The sequence below is a fragment of the Amphiura filiformis genome, chromosome 6, assembly GCF_039555335.1.
Source record: "Amphiura filiformis chromosome 6, Afil_fr2py, whole genome shotgun sequence".
Taxonomy (NCBI): domain Eukaryota; kingdom Metazoa; phylum Echinodermata; class Ophiuroidea; order Amphilepidida; family Amphiuridae; genus Amphiura; species Amphiura filiformis.
Window position 1 is genome coordinate 75808065 of NC_092633.1, and position 14610 is coordinate 75822674.

General features: G+C 37.8%; 1 protein-coding gene across 1 annotated transcript in view; it reads right to left on the minus strand.

Moving 5' to 3' along the window:
- The window catches only part of LOC140156053 (protein capicua homolog), a 48456-nt gene that overhangs the window by 7439 nt on the left and 26407 nt on the right, over positions 1–14610 (minus strand). The window contains 8 exon segments of the mRNA XM_072179165.1: positions 267–392; positions 925–1137; positions 1813–1958; positions 2597–3093; positions 3602–4431; positions 5285–5653; positions 6224–6420; positions 7174–9208. Of these exon segments, the coding sequence (XP_072035266.1) occupies positions 267–392; positions 925–1137; positions 1813–1958; positions 2597–3093; positions 3602–4431; positions 5285–5653; positions 6224–6420; positions 7174–9208 (4413 nt within the window).

Here is a 14610-nt window from a genome sequence, read left to right on the forward strand (position 1 = left end):
AAAGATCAATATTAATGAAAAGAATATAACAATGTTATGTGATAAGCTTAAAAAGAGATTTGGACTTTGGGTTAGCCATGGGCAAATTTTGTTTAAGATTTTCAAGTGATGGATATACAAACTTCAGCTGTGACTTCATTTCCAATAGAAACAAATTTTTTAGGTTTAAGCTTTTTACTGGTCAGATGATGCTTCAAATTAAACCATGTGCTAATTATCAACCCTTTGGGATCTTTGTCAAAGACGGTTCATGCCATCCCACTAACCTGACGGGAAAAGTCCATGTGTCTTGAAGAGCTGCATCACTAAGATCCTCCTCTGATCCAAGATCTTTCTCAGAGTCGAGGAGTTCTTGTCAGGCTCCAACTCAAAATCCTCTCCATCTTCTTGGCCTGTGATAAAGAGTATCAAACAATGTAATGTTACAATAATTCTACAGCTGGTTGAAAATAATTGGGAAGAAAATGTTTCTTTATTTTATCTGGCAAAATCAATTGCATCATCCTATATTTCTGTTCAACTTTTTCAATACAAAATCAGCTTCTCTTTGTCTTGAAATGTAAAATATTTAAGAAACACTTCTTGCAATAAGTGTGCTTGCATGTATACTAATCAGAAATCTGGCAATCTATACAGCTGAGAAGGAATGAAATTAAATAGACATTGGCTCTATCCCAACAGCAGCAGGGTCTCAGTTGCTCATGTGTTAATATATTGATGAAGTCTCTTCAAAGACAAACTTGGCATGTTGGAACCACATTATCCGTCTGTTTTTAAAACCAATTTATTATCATACTATATTCATTTTTTCCGCTTCCTATTTTTTATACCTCTGTAGTAATTTCTCAATTGTGCCTTTAACCTAGTTCGATCAGATTATGTCATATTTCACTGATTTTAACAGCCAAAAAACACCCTACATACCTAATGGTCTCCCGATCAGTGTACTTGCAGATATCCCTGTCTCCATAGCCATGGCAGCCATGTTGATTTTATCTCCAAATTTGAACACTGTGTCATCATTTGATGTTCCTTTTCGAGGAGTACCTGGCTCTGAGCTGCTAGAACTACGTCTTCGAGTCGGAGACTTCAGTTTGGGGGATGTTGGGTCATTGTCTGTATCCGAGTCACCCTTACCTGTGTGGAATATATATTTGTTACATAATATAATTTGGTGGCTAAACTTGGGTGAATAAAATTCAGTTCTAATGTGTTTTGCTGAACCACACCAAAATTGAGTTTACCAAATCATATTTTTTAAGTAAATAGTCTAGCCATATCAGATTCATGGCCTTCTTTTGGTACATTTATTATACAATATTATTATTAATGTGGAAACTGATATGTTTTCATGTGTGTGCTCTTTCAATTTGATAATTAGCAGGACACATTTGTTTTATGCCTTTAATTTGAGTAAGTTATTTTTTTTCTCCATCACTCTTCTAGGTCTGGAAATTGATTTGAAATTGTAAAGCCTGTCAAGTTTCCCACAACTGCATGAACTACCACATGTACACAGAAGCTACAGCTGTCATTTGAATTATTACAATTTCAGATGACACAGTTGTTCTAATTTATTTCCCATATAAGGTGTTCTAGTACTCACACAATGATATGAAACAAATTAAACATTAGTGAAATTGTGAAAGAACCCCTGAACAATAAATACCATTTCTAAGTTGAGTTGTGATGAATATAAATAATATAAATAAGGACAAATGTAAATGAAAATCTTGGATCAATTCACTCAAGTTTAATTGTCATCTTAAACATTGGGTCATTAATGGTGTATACAATACAACATATACTTACTGAAAGATCCTTTTCGTTTGCGTCTGTAGCTGCTGACAATTGCCCTTGGAGTTAGTGGGATCGCATTGAGATCTTGCACATGCTCTTCAGGGTGATACTCTGGCAGCTCATTAAACTGGGCTGCAAAATTCACCTCTTCAAGGACTCTGGAAAGAGAAATAAAACTAGATCATCAGACAATTGACCAAAGAAAAGAACCAATGAGCATATTTAAGTTTGAGAAACACAAATAAACAATTAGGAGTAATTTTTTTATTTTGATGTGTTCAGTCAGTCAGTCAGGTACATTGTAGTATACCCATGGCTAAACTAAAGCAATACCATGTAACAACTCTTATTTGATTGCTCCTATGCAGAGTCATTTAGATTCATTATTTGCTATGTGTATAAATGCTTGCATTCAATCAACAGTACATGCACTGTACAATTACATGTGTTTATGTGCCATGCAAGAGGGAACTCCTGTATAATGACATGTATATGATAGCCTATTAGGCTATACTGGAAATCCTCTGGAACCTAGAGGGCGGGTTATAGGTATCAGAACTGGGAATGACCCCCTTCTCTTTTCCAATAATGCTGACACACTAGGTTAAATCTTCTGTACATGGGACCATCGGTTTATGCGACTTCCTAACCACAGAATGCCATTCTTATTTATATTCTACCACTGCTTCACGATCAGAGAAATTCAATCTCTCTATCTCAACTTAAACTGCAGTACATGACAATTTATGAATATATATGCATGGAATTACAATCAATAGAAAGAATATATACATACCTCTCCATGCCATCATTTATATGCCTCTTCAATATACTTGTCCTGGCTCTGTCCTGAGCAGATTCTACACTGGCAGTTGGCAAGGTCCCTGCTATAGCTGTTGATGTCCCTGTTGGCAATACCACTGCTGAGCCTGCTGCCGAGCTGTTTGGTGTCTCCCCCTCAGGTACAGGTGATAGAGTCTTGACTGGCTGCTTACTCTCAGAGGTTTCCAGTTCTTTCTGCGAGGTTTGATCGTCTTGATTAACTAATTGTTGCGTTTCTTGGATACCTGATGAAGTCTGGTTTCCATGGTCACCCAATGAAGCTTGGTTACCATGGCTACCTTGGTTTCCTGATGTACCTGAGCCCTGAGCTTTCCCTCCCTGTTGCTGTTGCTGCTGCTGTCGATGTTCGTTGGAATTTTTCATACTAGGTTGGTGACCATTGCCATCTGGGTCATGATCTTCCGTCTGGTCATTTTGGGATGGGCTGTTTCCATTTTGACACTTGCCACTCTGGATACATGAAAGGAAATAAATAGGAAGAGAATGGGTCAGAACATTTTGTATATTTCCATTTATATGATAAATCAGCAAGGTATGGTTTGCAACTCGTAATCGTGTGGTTATGAATTCCAATTTCAATACAGATATGCTGGCAAAGGTGCTCATTTTACCTAGTTCGCTGGAGACCACTGCACAATGTACCATCATCCTTCAACCCTAAAAACTTTTCTATTGATTGGTTGCAAAATTTTCTCTTATATTGAACAAGCTAAAAATGCCACCCTACCTTAATCTGCCAACTGCATTCTTTTTCCACAATAATTGGTACCCCTTGTGAGTGCGTAAGTGAATCATAAAATATTCATTTCATCAAAGTGTCACATTTGTATACCATGAAATACTATCAGAGCATGAATACATGTTTACGGAGCACACAACAGAAACCAGTCTTCCACTGACATTGAAAACTGTCTGCCACATTTACCCTTACCAAGAGTGATGCCATATACATTCTTACCTTTTTCTTTTCCTTCTGTGCCTTCTTCATCCCACTTTGTTCCAAGATCTTCTTGTACAACTTTCCTTTGCATGACCTTTGTGGCTTCTCTTCAGAAGTCTCCCCATCAACCATATTCCCTGATGATGGACTCCCAGCATGCTCCTCTACCTTATTACCAGGTTGATGATGATTCCCATCAGCCTTTTTTGCACTTTTTCCTTCAGGCACTTTAGCCAACTGGAAATGCTGCCCATTTCCAGTTGATGATATACTAGTTTTGGATGTCCTTTCTGTTCTTTTTGGTAGTGAGGTGGACTGGGTGGTCTGACTAGCACCTACTTGGCCCACACTAATCTGACCACTAGTGTCCGAAATAATCAACTTGCTTGGGGGCGCTTTACCTAAGATGCGATCGACATGTCTTTCCTCCTGTGATCTATTTGATTTACTTTCTGAATTCTTCTCAGCAGTTTCTAGTGGCCTTTTTTGCCGGACACCAACTTCTTTTGGACTGTCAATATTATGTAATTTGGACACACTTGGAGATCTAGGAGCAGATTGCAGTGATGGGGACCTAGGTTTTTCTAAGCTTCCACTGGGTTGTATTGGGGCAAGCCTAGGCATATGTTTGTACGACTGAGGTTTACTCTGTCCACCAGATGAAGAAGAGATTGATTTGTTCACAGGAGAAGATGGTACAGTCATCAAACTTGTTGCTACGGGAATGTTTGCCACAGTAGCTTTGATTCTCTTGCCACCAAGTGATGTTGAAGGCATCATTGATTCCACTTTGCCTTTCATCTGATTGCACATTGTTAAGGATGGAACAGTTACCACAGGCATGGCCTCTGTTGAGTAGAAAAACATGGCATATTAATTTAATTGACTTTGGACTTGACTTCAATTTGGTGTTTTTTTCAGGTTTAAGACTATCAGATGAGCAAAAGCTTACAGTAAATTCAACTTGTAAGTGTATAAAATCAAATGTGATTTCATACAAAAGAACTTCATTGGCTACCAGTTACATCTAGAATTGTTTTCAAAATATTACTTTACTTATTGTGCATCAATCTATAAACAATATTGCACCATTACACATTTCTGAACTTTTTGAAAATCATAATCCAACTCCTACATTACGTTCTATAATAGATTCCATAATACATTGGAGTGTTGGGAAAAGATTAAAGGGCATTGGACCTCGACTATTGTCCGAAATATGTAACGGAATTAAATATTATTGATCTCTTCCTAACTGCATAGTGTGGAGTCAGTGAGCCCGTCAAATGATAATATTAATACCTGCACAAAAATTTACTCCAAAGGTTACTCCAAACAGTTGTGGAACGTATAATAGTAATATGTTACTTCTCAAAGATTCCAAATTAAATAGAACATTGGGCAACAGCTCTTTTGTTATAGCTGCCCCACTGGAATGAGCTGCCTTGTGAATTCAAAACTGCTTAGTCTCATGCTCTACTCATGTATTAACAATAAATTACATAAACATTCCACCAGTGAAGTTTTCACACCTGCTCGCATTTTGACCACAGTACACATAGTTCATAAAATGTTCACAAGCTATATGAACTTTTTGGTATAGATTTATTTTTGTGGTTTTAGTGTAAAGCACATTGAGGGATCTGTGATGCTGGTGTATTATTATTTTTCTCCATTTTATTTTGTACTATATATACTAACCTGAAGAGAACACTGTTCTTGTCTGTGCAACTTGGACTCCTGATCCAGCAGAAGTCACGTGCCTCTCCAGGGCGCCATTATAACCTGGTTGTGAGGCAATGCCGACAGGTCTTGGAGACAAGGCAGGTTGTCCTAGTGAAGCATTTGTCATGTTGTATCCGGTTGACATTGGATTAGCTACCATAACACCAGGTCTACTTGTAGGAGCTGGTGCTATAGAAACAATGTTCTGTGGTGCAACAGTTACCGTCAACTTCTGTTTAGGGGTGATTGCTATTGGTTGGATGCTGAATGGAGCTGGAGATTTGGCAGGCTTGAGGGCGCTTGCATTGGCAACTGCGAGAGGAACAACTTTTGGAGCTGGAGAACCTTTTGAACAAAATATAAAATTGACTTTTCAAGGTCAACATTGCTTGTATGAGTTAACATAACCGAACAACAAACATTGACTTCTTTATCTATATGCTATTGTTTCATTCTTCTTTTCATACTCCTTTTTGTTTCCCACATCTGCTTGTTGGTTCACAATATAAGTCTGGTAATGATTTGTGGCTCATATCTTTATCCCCTCCCCCATAGCATATCAGGTTTAGATATATGTGAATTCATTTTTCACTTCCACTACTAAGTGAAAATAATATAAAGCTGTCTTTGATATACGAGTTCCGGCAAACCTGATCAAACTGAATACAAAACAAATTGTTGCAAAGATGCACATAACTTGGAATATGAGTTTCCAACAAACAAGATGTCTGATACCTAGTCAACAGGCAGCATAGAAACATTTTGTCCTAGCCCATACCCACTTGACTTAGTATATCCAAAGATAGTTTTGTCTTTTGTGTTTCACACATTTATTTTACAAGGAACTAAAAAGTCTTTATTCCAACATATCTTGTCACGCTTAGATAAGGGTTAGCTTTCCCTCCAAAATCTTACCTGGTGGTGCATATCCACCAGTAGTGGTCGTTTTTGAGAACGAAATAGGTACCATATTAGCTGGTTGGATAGGCATGTTCTGTTGCACCTTAGGTGGTGTTGATCTCAGACCTGTGGCAGCAGCTAACTGGTCAGCAGGAACCAAGATGGATGCTGGGGAAGATGGGTTGCCAGGATGTTGTTGTACATATGTTACTCTGTGGGATTCACAAGTTGTACATAAAAACCAAAATAGACATTGAAAAATTATCTTTGAGAAGAAAACAACCTCACACAAATTGCATCTGTTTGCAATGTTTTGCAGGCGACCCATTTTCAGTATACAACTCAAGTGCATGAATAATCTGGAGATATTGTTCATAGTTTTTTGTGGTGTCTCATTTTGGTATCATGCTCTGGCATGCATCACCAGCACGTATCATACCTCCCAACAATCATGATACTGACGTTTATAACTACCACAATGTTTATACATGTATGTATTGCGATTTTGGTACTGTGCAGGTGATCCTTTTCTGTCAATTTATGTGCCCTCTTGTGTAATTTCCCGACTAAGTTATTGCTGAAAGTTTCACACCTGTCATTCTAAGGCATTTCTGGCTGACTGGCTCCAAAAATTGAGCCCAGGGTTAAAAGTGGGAAGTCCAATTTTACAGTGTATTTTGCACCTCACACTACATTACTCATAAGACTTTTTAAAATAAATTAAAAAGTTGTTGATGGAATAAAAATATTATAGAAGTTATTGGTAGCCTATTTTGTTTTACACACGTGTAAGTTTAGAATATTCTGCATGCATTGAGAATTGAATGGACAAAAGTACAACTTAAAAAAATGCATCTTTTCTAACATAATGGGTCATTGTGGCCGAACGCAACAACATGCGACATTGCAAATAGGACCAGGTGTGTAAAACAAAATAGGCTACCAATAACTCCTGACTGACTCACCTTTGTCCACCAGGAAGTACCAGCTTCTGCTGAGGTTGTCCAGGTTGCTGCTGTAGTATGGTCCCAGTTGGCAATGACATCTGAGTGCTTGGTATCGTCATTGTAGGCAAACCAGCTGCTACAGTAACTACCGGGCTACATGGCTGTGTCATGATAGTCATAGGTTGAGTCCCCATTGCACCAGATATCGACGCTGAGATTGGTTGCATTGTCACTCTCTGTGGCGATTGCACATAAGCCTGCTGGGCATTTGAGGTTGATAAAGTCACTATTTGAGGCGTCACCCCACCAGGTTGGGATGACATCACAGGAATAACTGTTTGTACTTTGCTGCCGTTTAAGGTCAGTATTGGCGTTGTTGGCAAGTTCTGATTTGTAGGAATAGATGGTGATTGGTTACTTTGATTGGTAGGGACTAGGGCTAGCTGGTTGTTTGATGTTGCCTTAATAGTAAACTGACTGTTTTGTTGTGTTGGAGTCAACTGAATGCTTCCTAACTGAACTTGGTTTGTAGGTGCAGCAGTGAGCTGCATGCCAGCTTGCAGTTTATTGGTGCCTGCCATCTGGGCAGGTATCGATGGTAGAATATACTGCAGATGTGTGACACCTGTGGGCTGCTGCTGACCAACAGTTCCGGAAGCCAGTGTGACAGGGATTGTGGTCATGTGACTTGTTGCCGTGCCTATTTGGGTTACAGGTTGTCTAGATTGCATTGGAATGACATTATTGTTCGGTTTCAGCACTATGTTTGACAAAAGTGGTGTTCTTAAAGTCTGCTGCTGCTGTTGTTGCTGCTGCTGCTGTTGTTGTTGTTGCTGCTGCTGCTGTTGTTGTTGCTGCTGTTGTTGTTGCTGTTGAGTCTTAACTATTCCAGGACTTCCTGGCATGAGATATGGTTCAGCAACTTGTTTTCCCGTTGATATTGTCTGTAAAAGTTTTGATGCATTCATGGGGACTTGTCCTCCTGATGCTAAGGCTGACACAGACGATGGGTTTGTGCCACTTGCTGGAACAATGTTCACCACATTTCCTGACACTCTCTGCCCTGTGGAATCTGATACTACAGTTGGAGTTGACGGTTGTGTTACTTGTGGATTCTGTACAGTTAATGTTGCATAAATTGGTGCATTGGTAGCTGTTGGTGTACCAGGCGTTCCCATCCCGCAGACAAATCCACTAAGGACCTGAGGGTTGACAATAACAGTTCCAGGTTGGGCTGGATTCAACTGGACTTGCCCAGATGTAAGAAGTCCCCTTTGTGCAGCAGCATCTGCACTGACCACACCTAATATTGTCTGCTGTTGGTTGTTTGTGCCAACTTTCTCTAGTGACTGTTGCCCAGCAACTGGTGTAGAGTAAATTCCAACAGGATATGGGTTTGTCTGTACTTGTGAGCCTCCTTGCATTGTACTCACAAGTGTTCCTTGCGAGGTGCTGCTAGGGGTGCTCTCAATTTTGTGTGCAATTGGCATTTGATTCATCTGGGTAGTCACTGCAATAGTAGAGTCTGTTTTCCTATATTTTGGATGTGCAGCTGCTTTGCTTCGATCTGTAAATTCAATGTCTGTTTTCTTCAACTGCACGTCCTGTCCACCCATTTTGTCATCCTTACTTCTCCATGGTTGATACTCATGAAATGCTTTGGCCTTACTCCCACTACTCTGTTCACTTTTAACTCTTCCAGGATGAGCCTTAAACACAGCACCTTTGGGCTGGAATGTACTCCCACCAGCAACTGGTCTTGTGATTGGTTGTCCATCCTGGCCCAAAATGATACCGCCATCTGGTTGGTCGCTTCCCCTGCATAGCTCACTCCTGATTGGTACATTTGAATCAATCTTGGCTTTGATTGGTTTAGGTCTGTGAGGTTTCTTGGAGGATGACGGAGGTTTCATCACCGGTGAAAATCTCTGTTGTGGGAAAGCTTTGTTTTCAATCATGGTCTCATCTTCCGATTCCGTTTCACTGTTGCTATCAGCGACATTTTCGGTGCATTGCAAGTCAATATGTGGGACTTTGCTAACTTCCTCATCAGCTGAAAATTAAAAGAAAAGAACAAATATTGACATTACTTTCTTAGGTGATGAGAGATGTAGAAGTGACGGGAAAAGTCACAACAGGTCCATGTCTTATGCAATAATTACATATTTAAGTACACTATACTGTGCCTCACATCAAGTTTGGTATGGGGACAAACTGCCCTTGTATGCGTGTGCGTACACTCTGCACAATTAAATTATGTGCACGGTTCGATACTGCACACAGGGAAATACACACCTACTTCACTTCATGTACCAAACTTGAGGCGAACCACAGTTTATGTGTTTATTCCTTTTGTTGGGAACTTCAATTTTGCTGACAAATCATTGCATAACATTTCATTCCAAACAGCACCTATGCTTGGACTAATTTTATATTCATAACTCCCCACTATAAACCAGCTACACTAAAATTAATGAATACAGGCTGCATCAAAATGATTGGTACCAATCATTTTTGATGATTATTGAAGCCGGCTTCTTCAAATTGCAACAGGGTCTTCTTCAAATGATCATAGTTTATTGTAATATGACTGTTTATGACATTTGAATCAACAAATCATGCGAATTGAATCAACAAATCATGCAAATCCTATATTGTATTTTGATGTAGTACTCATTCATTACATATAAATACATCTGGAGCATGACCTGGAGCATATCCTCAAGAAGACTAAGTATCCATGCCCCAAGATGTCTGTATATAAAACTAAGTATCTATATGCAATGTGACTAAGTATCAATGCCCCAAGAAGTCTGTATATAAAACTAAGTATCTATGCAATGTGACTAAGTATCCATGCCCCAAGATGTCTGTATATAAAACTAAGTATCTATGCAATGTGACTAAGTATCAATGCCCCAAGAAGTCTGTATATAAAACTAAGTATCTATGCAATGTGACTAAGTATCAATGCCCCAAGAAGTCTGTATATAAAACTAAGTATCTATGCAATGTGACTAAGTATCCATGCCCCAAGAAGTCTGTATATAAAACTAAGTATCTATGCAATGTGACTAAGTATCCATGCCCCAAGATGTCTGTATATAAAACTAAGTATCTATGCAATGTGACTAAGTATCCATGCCCCAAGATGTCTGTATATAAAACTAAGTATCTATGCAATGTGACTAAGTATCCATGCCCCAAGAAGTCTGTATATAAAACTAAGTATCTATGCAATGTGACTAAGTATCAATGCCCCAAGAAGTCTGTATATAAAACTAAGTATCTATGCAATGTGACTAAGTATCCATGCCCCAAGATGTCTGTATATAAAACTAAGTATCTATGCAATGTGACTAAGTATCTATGCCCCAAGAAGTCTGTATATAAAACTAAGTATCTATGCAATGTGACTAAGTATCCATGCCCCAAGATGTCTGTATATAAAACTAAGTATCTATGCAATGTGACTAAGTATCCATGCCCCAAGAAGTCTGTATATAAAACTAAGTATCTATGCAATGTGACTAAGTATCCATGCCCCAAGAAGTCTGTATATAAAACTAAGTATCTATGCAATGTGACTAAGTATCAATGCCCCAAGAAGTCTGTATATAAAACTAAGTATCTATGCAATGTGACTAAGTATCCATGCCCCAAGAAGTCTGTATATAAAACTAAGTATCTATGCAATGTGACTAAGTATCTATGCCCCAAGATGTCTGTATATAAAACTAAGTATCTATGCAATGTGACTAAGTATCCATGCCCCAAGATGTCTGTATATAAAACTAAGTATCTATGCAATGTGACTAAGTATCCATGCCCCAAGATGTCTGTATATAAAACTAAGTATCTATGCAATGTGACTAAGTATCCATGCCCCAAGAAGTCTGTATATAAAACTAAGTATCTATGCAATGTGACTAAGTATCTATGCCCCAAGAAGTCTGTATATAAAACTAAGTATCTATGCAATGTGACTAAGTATCCATGCCCCAAGATGTCTGTATATAAAACTAAGTATCTATGCAATGTGACTAAGTATCCATACCCCAAGATGTCTGTATATAAAACTAAGTATCTATGCAATGTGACTAAGTATCCATGCCCCAAGATGTCTGTATATAAACTTAAGTATCTATGCAATGTGACTAAGTATCCATGCCCCAAGATGTCTGTATATAAAACTAAGTATCTATGCAATGTGACTAAGTATCTATGCCCCAAGAAGTCTGTATATAAAACTAAGTATCTATGCAATGTGACTAAGTATCCATGCCCCAAGATGTCTGTATATAAAACTAAGTATCTATGCAATGTGACTAAGTATCCATGCCCCAAGATGTCTGTATATAAAACTAAGTATCTATGCAATGTGACTAAGTATCCATGCCCCAAGATGTCTGTATATAAAACTAAGTATCTATGCAATGTGACTAAGTATCCATGCCCCAAGAAGTCTGTATATAAAACTAAGTATCTATGCAATGTGACTAAGTATCCATGCCCCAAGAAGTCTGTATATAAAACTAAGTATCTATGCAATGTGACTAAGTATCCATGCCCCAAGAAGTCTGTATATAAAACTAAGTATCTATGCAATGTGACTAAGTATCAATGCCCCAAGAAGTCTGTATATAAAACTAAGTATCTATGCAATGTGACTAAGTATCAATGCCCCAAGATGTCTGTATATAAAACTAAGTATCTATGCAATGTGACTAAGTATCCATGCCCCAAGAAGTCTGTATATAAAACTAAGTATCTATGCAATGTGACTAAGTATCCATGCCCCAAGATGTCTGTATATAAAACTAAGTATCTATGCAATGTGACTAAGTATCCATGCCCCAAGATGTCTGTATATAAAACTAAGTATCTATGCAATGTGACTAAGTATCCATGCCCCAAGATGTCTGTATATAAAACTAAGTATCTATGCAATGTGACTAAGTATCCATGCCCCAAGAAGTCTGTATATAAAACTAAGTATCTATGCAATGTGACTAAGTATCCATGCCCCAAGAAGTCTGTATATAAAACTAAGTATCTATGCAATGTGACTAAGTATCCATGCCCCAAGAAGTCTGTATATAAAACTAAGTATCTATGCAATGTGACTAAGTATCAATGCCCCAAGAAGTCTGTATATAAAACTAAGTATCTATGCAATGTGACTAAGTATCAATGCCCCAAGATGTCTGTATATAAAACTAAGTATCTATGCAATGTGACTAAGTATCCATGCCCCAAGAAGTCTGTATATAAAACTAAGTATCTATGCAATGTGACTAAGTATCCATGCCCCAAGATGTCTGTATATAAAACTAAGTATCTATGCAATGTGACTAAGTATCCATGCCCCAAGATGTCTGTATATAAAACTAAGTATCTATGCAATGTGACTAAGTATCCATGCCCCAAGAAGTCTGTATATAAAACTAAGTATCTATGCAATGTGACTAAGTATCCATGCCCCAAGAATTCTCCATATGAAACTAAGTATCTATGCAATGTGACTAAGTATCCATGCCCCAAGATGTCTGTATATAAAACTAAGTATCTATGCAATGTGACTAAGTATCCATGCCCCAAGAAGTCTGTATATAAAACTAAGTATCTATGCAATGTGACTAAGTATCCATGCCCCAAGATGTCTGTATATAAAACTAAGTATCTATGCAATGTGACTAAGTATCCATGCCCCAAGATGTCTGTATATAAAACTAAGTATCTATGCAATGTGACTAAGTATCCATGCCCCAAGATGTCTGTATATAAAACTAAGTATCTATGCAATGTGACTAAGTATCCATGCCCCAAGATGTCTGTATATAAAACTAAGTATCTATGCAATGTGACTAAGTATCCATGCCCCAAGATGTCTGTATATAAAACTAAGTATCTATGCAATGTGACTAAGTATCCATGCCCCAAGATGTCTGTATATAAAACTAAGTATCTATGCAATGTGACTAAGTATCCATGCCCCAAGATGTCTGTATATAAAACTAAGTATCTATGCAATGTGACTAAGTATCCATGCCCCAAGATGTCTGTATATAAAACTAAGTATCTATGCAATGTGACTAAGTATCCATGCCCCAAGATGTCTGTATATAAAACTAAGTATCTATGCAATGTGACTAAGTATCCATGCCCCAAGATGTCTGTATATAAAACTAAGTATCTATGCAATGTGACTAAGTATCCATGCCCCAAGATGTCTGTATATAAAACTAAGTATCTATGCAATGTGACTAAGTATCCATGCCCCAAGATGTCTGTATATAAAACTAAGTATCTATGCAATGTGACTAAGTATCCATGCCCCAAGAAGTCTGTATATAAAACTAAGTATCTATGCAATGTGACTAAGTATCTATGCCCCAAGAAGTCTGTATATAAAACTAAGTATCTATGCAATGTGACTAAGTATCCATGCCCCAAGATGTCTGTATATAAAACTAAGTATCTATGCAATGTGACTAAGTATCCATGCCCCAAGAAGTCTGTATATAAAACTAAGTATCTATGCAATGTGACTAAGTATCCATGCCCCAAGAAGTCTGTATATAAAACTAAGTATCTATGCAATGTGACTAAGTATCCATGCCCCAAGATGTCTGTATATAAAACTAAGTATCTATGCAATGTGACTAAGTATCAATGCCCCAAGAAGTCTGTATATAAAACTAAGTATCTATGCAATGTGACTAAGTATCCATGCCCCAAGATGTCTGTATATAAAACTAAGTATCTATGCAATGTGACTAAGTATCCATGCCCCAAGATGTCTGTATATAAAACTAAGTATCTATGCAATGTGACTAAGTATCCATGCCCCAAGAAGTCTGTATATAAAACTAAGTATCTATGCAATGTGACTAAGTATCCATGCCCCAAGAAGTCTGTATATAAAACTAAGTATCTATGCAATGTGACTAAGTATCCATGCCCCAAGAAGTCTGTATATAAAACTAAGTATCTATGCAATGTGACTAAGTATCAATGCCCCAAGAAGTCTGTATATAAAACTAAGTATCTATGCAATGTGACTAAGTATCAATGCCCCAAGATGTCTGTATATAAAACTAAGTATCTATGCAATGTGACTAAGTATCCATGCCCCAAGAAGTCTGTATATAAAACTAAGTATCTATGCAATGTGACTAAGTATCCATGCCCCAAGATGTCTGTATATAAAACTAAGTATCTATGCAATGTGACTAAGTATCCATGCCCCAAGATGTCTGTATATAAAACTAAGTATCTATGCAATGTGACTAAGTATCCATGCCCCAAGAAGTCTGTATATAAAACTAAGTATCTATGCAATGTGACTAAGTATCCATGCCCCAAGAAGTCTGTATATAAAACTAAGTATCTATGCAATGTGACTAAGTATCCATGCCCCAAGATGTCTGTATATAAAACTAAGTATCTATG